The 11,188-nt window shown below is 49.8% G+C and overlaps 1 protein-coding gene across 1 annotated transcript in view; it reads right to left on the bottom strand.

Moving 5' to 3' along the window:
• Positions 1–696: 696 nt before the first annotated feature.
• Positions 697–11,188, bottom strand: part of LOC131765165 (polycomb protein SUZ12-like) — a 44,934-nt gene continuing 34,442 nt past the window's right edge. Inside the window, 1 exon segment of the mRNA XM_059078629.2 lies at positions 697–831. Coding sequence (XP_058934612.2) covers positions 697–831 — 135 coding nt within the window.

Raw genomic sequence — 11,188 nt, 5'->3', positions numbered from 1 at the left:
CACAGTCCCGAAAGCATCTCAGTGGTTGAGCTTCTGTGAGAAGGCACATCCCCACTGTGTGGGGAGGTGGTGGGGGGAAGGGGTCCCTAGAGGAGGCAGCTAGGGGGAGGGCCTGAGGCTGGAAATGGGGAATGGCGTGCGGCCTCTGAGCAAGCACAGGCACTTAGCCCTTGAGGTTTCTGGGAAAGCTAGAGCCACAAGGGCCACGAGAGAAGGCAAGTGGAGCAGCAGAAGCCAGGTGCCAGATCTCTCCTCAGAACCTATACTTCTCCATGAGGCCGGGCCTTCCACACTGAGGTAGCAGCGATCCTGGCCAGAAGGACAGCCAGCGGCAGCTCTGGGAGGAAGGGTGCTGCACTGGTTGCTCTGCTGCCATGGAAATGACTTCATTTCCTTCCACTCAAATACCGTATGGACTGGGTTCCTGCTCTGGTGAGTAAAAGGGTCGCTGACTCTCCCCAGAAGGTTGTTCAGTTCACATCCCCAAAGTCCCTCTATTCGGGCCCTGGGGGGCGTGTAGCAACTCCTGAGGGCGCTCTTTCCTGAGGCTGGCTGACCAAAGTGGGGGAGGTTCCTGATAGGTCCCAGGTGCTGGCTGAAGTCCCCAGAGAATGGTCATGAAGGCTGGAGAGTCAAGTAGGTGGAGAGAGAAGGCCGGGGGCAGAGGGCCCCTACCTGAATCCAGAGCTCACAAGGTTATCCCCCACCATTTCCAGAAACTATCTCTTCCCCCATGTCAGCCCCCATGGCCCGGTACCGGTAAACCGGGAGCCCAGAGCCCTTGCGGCCACAGAGACACTCGCACCCAGCTCTCGGTGTGGGCGGGGCCTGCTGCAGGCGCATGGGGACCAGGTGTGCTCCCAGGAGGCCTGGGGCTGCAGGTGGCCCCCCGAGAGAAGCACCCCAGCTTGGACAGGAAGTTTAGAGGCGGGGCAGAGCAACGTAGGGCGCCCCCTCAGAGCAGTGGGAGTGGGAAGAGGGCCGGGGGCAGAGGGCACCCACGATGGGAGGCCACTGGGCTCTCAGAAGAGGCCAGCTGAGCCCGTGGGACCTCTGACCAGGTGCCGGGAGGGCAGTGCTGCCCCGTGGCTTCCGGACTTCGCGGATCGTGGCTCTCCGCACACGGGTCGTAGGGTCCTCTGACCCTGTATCCCCTCCCTCACCCAGGGCCCCTCGCGAGGCCGCGCCGCTGCGTGGCCTGTGTCGACGGGCACAACCCCATCACCCGCCCCTCTCAGACCCGCCGCCTCTGCCCGCCTGCCTGGCCCTGTGCAGCTTGCGACCCGGTGGGACTCGAGGGTCCCCGCGCACTCCACCAGCAGCCTCTGCTGGGTCTGCTGCTCCTGCTGGGTCTGCTGCTGTGGCCGGTAACCCGTGTGCACACCACGGCGGCCACCTCCAGCACCCCAAGTCCGCGGGAGCGCACGCGGGCCCTGATGCGGGACTTCCCGCTTGTGGATGGGTGGCTGCCGTGTGTGCGGGCTGCTTGGGGCCGTTGGGGGCCTAGCCTGGCCCTGGGCAGTGGAGGAGGTTCGGAGGTGCCCACACAATCGTGGTGTGAGGCTCCCTCAGGCTGCCCCAGGCCAGTCAATGTATCCTGCCTGATCCCAAGACCTAAGGGGCCCACCCATTTGCCTTGACCTCCCTCCAGCCACAACAACATGCCCTTGGTCCTGAGGCAGTTGCACCACAATGGGCTGGGCTCTAGGCTGTTAATCTGCGCAAGTTCAGCCACGGCCACACCAGCTTGGACGGCCTGAAAGACGGTCTCGTGGGTGCACAGGCACCAAGGGGACACACAAGGTGTCCCCGTGGCTGCTGGGGAATAGTGGGGTAGTTTGGGGGCCTCAGAGAACACAGGTTAGTCACATTGGAACTATGTTACCATAGTGACCTAGAAAGTGCCATGCCATGGATGCTGGGGGCTACAGGGGTCACCGGGAGCCACCCTGACGGGCAACCAAGAACCACAGAAAAAAACAACGCATTACAGGTGACTTCTGGGCTCAGTGAGCTGAGGAGGCGATGAGAAGCCCAAGGATTTCCAAGCCCCAAACCAAGCCCTGGCCTTCCCTCACTTCTGGTCAGCCTACGTCCCACACCAGACCACCAATGGGATGCTGAGCACCTCACCCCGGAGCAAATCGACCTCATCCGCCTCACGTGTGCCTCCTATTCTGCGCTGGAGCTTGTGACCTCAGTTAAAGGTACACGGGGGACTTCCCTGGTAGTCCAGAGGTTAGGACTCCACGCTTCCACTGCAGGGGGCTCGGGTTGGATCCCCGCTCACCGGGGAAGAGGCTCAGGTTCAAGGGCTCCTGCTTTGAACCATCTTCTACTCAACATGTAGAAAACAAAGCCTTGATCTGCCCTCCTAAGCCTTGTCCTCTCTCTCCAATTATGGAGTCAACAGACACTTACTGAGTCCCTAAGATATGTCAAGCACTGGTAGGCACTGGACATAACCTGATGAGACAGGAGGGAAAGGTTCAGTAGAACACAGGGTTATAGAAAAGGCACTTAAAAATATGTGAGAAATTCAAACTGTGTATGGTGCTATGAAGGAGCAGTTATGTAAGGCTGTGGGAGTCTACGTCAGCAGGAAAGAGACGGATGCGGCTTGAGGAGGGCCTCCCTTAAGAAATAAACTCTGGGGACTACCCTGGTGGCGCAGTGGTTCAGAATCTGCCTGCCAACACTATTTACGGTGGCCAGGACAGGGAAGCAACCGAAGTGTCCATTGAGAGACGAACAGATAAAGAAGATGTGGCACATATATACAATGGACTCTTACTCCGCCATAAAAGGAAATGAAACTGAGTTATTTGTAGTGAGGTGGATAGACCCAGAGTCTGTCATGCAGAGTGAGGTAAGTCACAAAGAGTAAAACAAATACCGTATGCTAATACATATATATGGAATCTAAAAAAAAAGGTTCTAATGAACCTAGGTGCAGGGCAAGAATAAAGACGCAGACATAGAGAATAGACTTGAGGACTCGGTGAAGGGGAAGGGGAAGCTGGGAGGCAGTTAAGAGAGTAGCACTGACAAATATACAATACCATAGGTAAAATATCTGGCTAGTGGGAAGCAGTTGCACAGCACAGGAAGATCAGCTCAGTGCCTTGCAACCACCTAGAGGGTTGGGATCAGGAGGGTGGGAGGGAGACGCAGGAGGGAGGGGATGTGGGGATATATGTATGCATGCAGCTGATTCACTTTGTTATACAGCAGAAACTGACACACCAGCGTAAAGCAATTATACTCCAACAAAGACGTTTAAAAACAAAAACAAAAAAACAATCCGCCTGCCAAGGCAGGGGACAGGGGTTTGCTCCCTGGTCCAGGAAGCTCCCACATGCCGCAGAGCAAGTAAGCCCGCGAGCCACCACTACCGAGCCCACGTGCCACAATTACTGAGGACCGCGTGCAGAGAGCCCGTGCTCCACAACATGAGAAGCCACTGCACTGAGAAGCCCGTTCACCGCAATGAAGAGTAGCCCCGTCTCGCCGCAACTACAGAAAGCCCATGCCCGGCATCGAAGACCCAAGGCAACCAAAAATAAATAAATAAATAAATAATTTCATTCATTAACCAATTAATCAAAACTTACATTTAAACAAATCCCAAACACATGATGGACTGGAGCTTGAAAGACAAGAAAGAGGCAGGTTGTCAGGTTAGAAAGAGGGATGAAGGGTCTAGGCAAACAGCGAAAAGGGCTGAAAAGGAAATGATCAGCACTTGTGCAGTAGTCCTGATGCAGGCAGGAAAAATGCAGGAATAGTGAAGGAATACCAATAGCCACTTTTTATTTCTGCAATGCCTTTGCAATTCCCAAAGTGCTTCATTTATAGCTGTGATTCTCAAACCTCGGTGTACATTCGAAACATATGGAGAGATTTTAAACGCTACCAATGGCCAGGCCTCACCCCAAACCAATGAAATCAGAATATACAGTTCACTGCGGCAGGAATTCTGTTTCGTTCACTGTCCATATGAAACGTACCTGGCACATACATAGTGCTCAGAAAATATTTCCTGAATGAATAAATGAATGAAGGAATGTACCACTATCACCTGAGATCCAAGGAAGAATTCTTTTCAAACCTTAGGGAGTAACCAGGCAACGTCAGTTACCACGGCAGCCCTAGGAAAAACATTACCAAGTGACACTAACACTCCCAAGAGCTGACATTGGTTTCCACAATAAGTAAACCTTTCTCATTTCTAAAGTACTATACTGTGAAATATGCATCTCAGTAACAACTAGAGGTTACTCAATGTCTGCTGTGAGCAGGAGGAAAAGACAAGGGCCTTACACAGTATCGAAAGCAATGACAAGAAGAAACTAGGGGCCGTGCGCAGAGACAGACAGGCTCTGACTGGCTCCAGTCCCTATGACATTCTGAGGTGATCACATTATAAGGGCTCGAGCATGAGAAAGCAGCCACTAACCAGCTACCCTGTCTCAAATATTTGCAGAAAGTCAATTCAAATACATACCTATGTATTATTCTTTTCCGATCACTCTTTCAGTGTATCCCTTCGGGCTTTTGCAAAGTGATTCTTTGTTCTGTACCTGAAAAATGAGTGGCACATGTCAATGGATGAAACATGTCAGAGCAGACATCCAAGGAGCTCTGTAGCTCACAAATGAGGAGCTCTGAGGTCTGGGATAGAATCGTAAAAGTAGTGTAGAATCACAATATCTTGGAGCATCCTTTATATCAGCCTCCCTCTATCATATCACCAATCAGTGGTCATCAGTCTATACAGAAACTTTGCAGTGACAGACCACCCAGCACTCTCTAGACAGATCTAAGCACTGCTAGTTGCTAGAGCAGTCTATATCAAATTCAGAATCTGACTCCCTGGCAGGCATCAGTCCCAGTCTGCCTTCTGGAATGGTACACCCCACGGCACACCTCATCTCTTTTCCATCTCGTCCTCAGACCCTGAATGGCCTTGAACGATGCTCTGCGGGCTTTGTTAGCTCTTCACAAGCTAACAAAGTGAAGGCTTTTAAGGAGAGGAGTGGCATGACTGATCACATTCCCCATGATCACGGTGACTGCTGGATGAAAAACAGACTGTGGGGGCCACGGTAGACACAGGCAGATCAGTTAGGAGAAGGCTCTTCAGTCACCGATGTCAGAGATGATGGTGGCTCAGGATGGAGAGATAGTAGGGGAGGTGGTGAGAAGTGGGCACATTCTAAAGATATTTTGAAGGTAGAGCAACAGGAGTAAAATGAAGAAAATCAAAATCCCATGTTCCAGAGATAACTGTTACTTTATTTATTCTAAGCAAACATGGTCCCCTCTAAAAACCACAAAGCTTGCCAAGGATACTCTTCTCAGAGGTACTAACTCTTTACTCCTCACCCTACTCCAGCCTGGCCTCCCCCTCTGCCACTCTCCCAAAACTGCTCTGATTAAAGTCACCAATTCCCTCGAAGTTGCTCAACCTATGAGACACTGACCTGTCTGTCCTCAATCTTGTTTGGCTGGCAGCACATGGCATGGTTGAGCCTCCCCTCTTCCTTGATCTCTCTCCTCCCTGGGTTCGTCGACCGCACACTCTCCCAGTTTTTCTCCCTACCCCTGCTTTTCACACTCTTGCTGGTTTCACCTCTTCTTCTCACATGTTGAGGGTGCACCTTAGTCGGGGACCCTCTTCCCTTCTAATTTCACACATCCTCCCTCACAAATTTATTCACACCCATGGTTTAAAATATTGGCCATGACCATCTCCAAAGGCATCCCAATCTCACAACAATTGCGCAAAACACATCCCCACTCGGATGTCTTAAGGGCATCTTCTACTCAACATATAGTAAACAAAGCCTTGATCTTCCCTCCAAAGTCCTGTCCTCTGTCTCCATTTCTTTGTTCAACAGACACTTACTGAGACCCAAAGATATGCCAAGCACTGGTAGGCACTAGACATAAAATGATGAGGCAGGAGGGAAAGGTCCTTTAGAACACAGGGTTACAAAAAGGGAACTTACAAATATGTATGAAATTAAAACTGTGTATGGTGCTAAGAAGGAACAGTTATGTAATGCTGTGGGAGACTATGGCAGCAGGGAAGAGACTGATGGGGCTTAAGGAGGGCCTCCCTAAAGAAATAATCTCTGGGGACTTCCCTGGTGGCACAGTGGGTCAGAATCCGTCTGCCAGCACTATTTACAATAGGCAGGACAGGGAAGGACCCTATGTGTCCATCGACAGACGAATAGATAAAGAAGACGTGGCACATGTATACAATGGACGACTACTCAGCCATAAAAAGAAATGAAACTGAGTTATTTGCAGTGAGGTGGCTAGACCTAGAGTCTGTCATACAGAGTGAAGAAAGTCAGAAAGAGAAAAACAAATACCGCATGCTAATAAATATATATGAAATCTTAAAAAAAGGTTCTAATGAACCTAGGGGCAGGGCAGGAATAAAGACGCAGACATAGAGAATGGACTTGGGGACTCAGGGAGGGGGAAGGGTAAGCCGGGAGGTAGTAAGAGAGTAGCATTGACAACTATACAACACCAAATGTACAATAGCTAGCTAGTGGGAAGCAGCTACACAGCTCAGGTAGATCAGCTCAGTGCCTTGCGACCACCTAGAGGGTTGGGATCAGGAGGGTGGGAGGGAGACGCAGGAGGGAGGGGATGTGGGGATATACGTATGCATGCAGCTGATTCACTTTGTTATACAGCAGAAACTAACACACCAGTGTAAAGCAATTACACTGCAACAAAGATGTTTAAAAACAAAAACAAAAAATACAATCCACTTGGCAAGGCAGGGGACACGGGTTTTCAACCTGGTCTGGGAAGGTCTCACATGCAACGGAGCAAGTAAGCTCGCGAGACACCACTACCGAGCGCACGCGCCACAACTACTGAGGACCACGTGCATAGAGCCCATGCACCGCAACATGAGAAGCCACTGCACTGAGAAGCCCGTGCACGGCAATGAAGAGAAGCCCCGGCTCGCCGCAACTACAAAAAGCCCACGCCCGGCAACGAAGCCCCATGGCCACCAAAAATTAATTAATGAATTAATTCATTAATCAATTAATGAAAACTTATATTACAAAAAGAAAAAAAATGAAAAGCAATAATATCTGCTGGAATTCCCCGGTGGTCCAGTGGTCATGACCCCGTGCCTCCACTTCAGGGGGCCTGGGTTCAATCCCTGGTTGAGGAACTGAGATCCTGCAAGCTGGCATCACAGCCCAAACAAAAATGCAATAAAATAAAATACAACTAAATAAAACAAGAAAGCATCTCTGATTCAAGGTCTAAAGGGTGAGAAGGTGTTTATCAGGCCAGTATGTGGGCAGAAAACGTTTCCCATTTCAGTAAGTAGCACCTCCATTTACCCAATTCCACATCCTTAACCCACATTCCCCACATCCAATTCATCACTAACTCCTATTCACCTCCAAGCCATCACTAACCTTCCAAATAGGACTCTAACCTGCCTGCTTTACTCCACCTCCAAGGCCACCACTGTGCACAAAGCCAGTCTCCTAATGAGTCTCCCCAAATCCAGTCCTGCCCCCTCCTAGCCATTCTCTTACACTAGCCAGTGCGGTGTCTGAAAAAGGCATCTCTGCCAACCCCACTTCTCTCTTTATACCCTGCAATGGCTTCCCACCAAGTTTAGGATAAATCCCAAATAGATGACGGACTACAGGGTGAATGACAAGAAGGAGGTAGGGTGTGAGGTTAGAGAGAGGGATGAAGGGTCTAGGCAAACAGCGAAAAGGGCTGAAAAGAAAATGATCAGCACCTGCACAACAGTCCTGATGCAGGAAGGAAAATGCAGGAATAGTGAAGGAATACCAATAGCCACTTTTTATTTCTGCAATGCCTTTGCAATTCCCAAAGTGCTTCATCGATAACTGTGATTCTGAAACCTCGCTGTACATTAGAATCATCTGGAGAGATTTTAAAAACTACCAATGGCCCGGCCTCAACCCAAGCCTATTAAATCAGAATATACACTTCACTGTATTGCATTTTATTCCCTGCCCCCAAACATCCATTAAGCCCCAGGAGAAGGAAAAGGGGATGTGACTAGCAAGAGATAGAAAATTCCTGCACAACAATGGCCATGGCAAGCTTAGGCACTTTTGGTGAAATCTCTCTGGGAAGTACTGGCAGCGGAAGAAAAGGCAAACTGACACAGTATTGCCTGGTGTGCATTTCCAGCCTCTGCCTTCTTTCTCATCTCTTGGTGGCAGGTGGAGGAAGAGGCGAAAAGGTTAAACATTTTTACAAAACCGGCAGAAGAAGCTTATAGCATCCTCTCACTATCTCTGCATAGGTTCTGACCTCTGCAGCACTATAGAAGCTTTGCCCAAAGTAATGAACAGCTGAAAGTCAAATGTAATACTTCATCAAACGACTTAAAAATGCTTGTACACTGGAAAGGGTTAAGTTGCAGAGAACACAAATGGACCCCGAGCAACTTTTGCCAAAATAGAATATTGTGCTCTATGTACAGCCATACCTCTTTTCCATATGAGCAAACAGTCAGAAAGATAAAAGAACTTGGTCCAACTCACACAAGTAAGTAGGATAGATTCTGGTCTGTCTGTCCTAAGCGTTGTGTTCTTTAACCACCAGGCTAGCTTTTCTCAAATCTGATTCATGCATACAATTACTATACACCTCTGTTTGCCTTGAATATTCCCTGCTTCTACATATGCCTGCTGCAGTTTTAAATATTGCCCACTTTGACTCCCCAAAGCAACCGAGAAGACACAATAATTTGGTCACTCTATACATGGACCACTGTTGTGCGACTGCCCAGGAAGCTTATTAAAAAAGTGCAGCTTAGGGCTTCCCTGGTGGCGCGGTGGTTGAGAGTCCGCCTGCCGATCCAGGGGACTCGGGTTCGTGGCCCGGTCTGGGAAGTTCCCATGTGCCGCAGAACGGCTGGGCCCGTGAGCCATGGCTGCTGAGCCTGCGAGCCCGGAGCCTGTGCTCCGCTACTGGAGAGGCCACAACAGCGAGAGGCCTGCGTTCTGAGAAAAATAAATAAATAAATAAAATATGTTTTTAGACCTGAATGTATTATCTTTTCTTTCCTTCTAAGGTGCTATTATTTTTGTTCCAAGCATTATCAGTCTACTAGTGACCCTAAACTAAAAATTTCAGAATTACATTTGACCCCTATTCTTGCTTCTGCTTTTCTTACATCATCATCAAGTATATAGATCCTTACTATCTTATTAGTCCAGTATCTTTGCTGCTCTCCCAGGTTCTAATTTTTACTTCCCAATCCATATCCAGGAGACCAAATAATCTTCTCAAAGACTGCTTTCATGCTATTCCCTTTCACAGAAATCCTTCGATGGGCTCCTGTTTATTTTTACTGCCACACAAGTCCAATCTCCCTCTACATCTTTATTACAAATAACCCTCGTAAAACTATAATTTTAGACCGGAATGAAGTGAAAGTGTAATCATATAAACCAATTTTGACACAGTGAATCCATATCTAGGAATTTATCTTATAAAAATACTTGCAATGCAAAAAGATACACGTATGGGTTGGCCATAAAGTTCGTTTGGGTGTTCCATTAAGATCTTATGGAAAAACCTGAACGAACTTTGTGGTCAATCCAATACAAGTATACTCACTACAACATTTGTGAAATGTAAAAAAAGTAAAATAAATTATCCATTGAAGTGACATTGGTTTAGTAAATTATGGGACATTTATTTAAAACAATAACACAGAGCTGTTGAAAAGAAGCAAATCTATATGACCTGACTTACAAGGATACCCATTTTATATTGCCTCAATTTCTTGGGAAAACCCAACAACTCATATAATAATCCTTACTCTCCCATGGATAAACGTAACAAACTTTAACAAACAAATTTAAAACAGAAAGATAATACCTGCAGAAAATTCAAGCACTGTAGATACGTATAAAGAAATAAAAATTATTTAAAGTCCCATCACCTAGGGGCTTCCCTGGTGGCGCAGTGGTTGAGAATCCGCCTGCCAATGCCGGGGACACAGGTTCGTGCCCCGGTCCGGGAAGATCCCACGTGCCACGGAGCGGCTGGGCCCTCAAGCCATGGCCACTGAGCCTGCGCGTCCGGAGCCTGTGCTTCGCAACGGGAGAGGCCACGACAGGGAAAAGCTTGCGTACCGCAAAAAAAAAAAAAAAAAAAAAAAAAAAAAAAAAAAAAATTCAGGCAAGACTTGTTATCTACATCTTTTCAGTTAAACAGTTGCTACCTTGTAACAAAACTGTAGAATGGAGAGCACCCACCGAACGCTGGCAGAGGACCTCAGACCTCCAAAAAGGCAAGAAACTCCCCACATATCTGGGTAGGGCAAAAGAAAAAAGAATAAACAGGGACAAAAGAATAGGGACGGGACCTATGCCAGTGGGAGGGAGCCGAGAAGGAGGAAAGACTCCCACACACTAGAGGCCCCTTCGCGGGCGGAGACCGCGGACGCCGGAGGGGGAAGCTCCGGAGCCGCGGAGGACAGCTCAGCCACAGGGGTGCGGAGGGCAAAGCGGAGAGATTCCCGCAGAGGATTGGTGCCGACCGGCGCTCACCAGCCCGAGAGGCTTGTCTGCTCGCCCGCCGGGGCGGGCGGGGCCGGGAGCTGAGGCTCGGGCTTCAGTCGGATCCCGGGGAAAGGGCTGGAGTTGGCAGAGTGAAGACAGCTTGAAGGGGGCTAGTGCACCACGGCTGGCCGGGAGGGAGTTCGGGAGAAGTCTGGAGCTGCCGAAGAGGCAAGAGACCTTTTCCTCCCTCTTTGCTGCCTGGGCGCGAGGAGAGGGGATTAAGTGCGCCGCTTAAAGGAGCCCTAGAACCGGGCGCGGAGCTGCCGAAGAGACAAGAGACTTTTTCTTGCCTCTTTGCTTCCTCGGGTGTGAGGTGAGGGGATTAAGAGCACCGCGTAGAGGAGCTCCAGAAACGGGCGCGAGCCGCGGCTGTCGGCACGGACAGTAGAGACGGGTGTCGGACGCTAAGGTTGCTGCTGCCACCACCAAGAGGCCTGTGTGTGAGCACAGGTCACTCTCCACACCGGCCCTCCCGGGAGCCCGTGCAGTCCGCCACTGCCGGGGTCCCGGGATCCAGGGACAGCTTCCCCGGGAGAATGCACGGCGCGCCTTGGGCCTGTGCAGCGTCACGTCGGCCT

This window comes from Kogia breviceps, chromosome 11, assembly GCF_026419965.1.
Source record: "Kogia breviceps isolate mKogBre1 chromosome 11, mKogBre1 haplotype 1, whole genome shotgun sequence".
Classification (NCBI taxonomy): Eukaryota; Metazoa; Chordata; class Mammalia; order Artiodactyla; family Physeteridae; genus Kogia; species Kogia breviceps.
The sequence above is the reverse complement of the archived record's forward strand: the minus strand, read 5'-3'. Positions and strand labels throughout refer to the sequence as shown.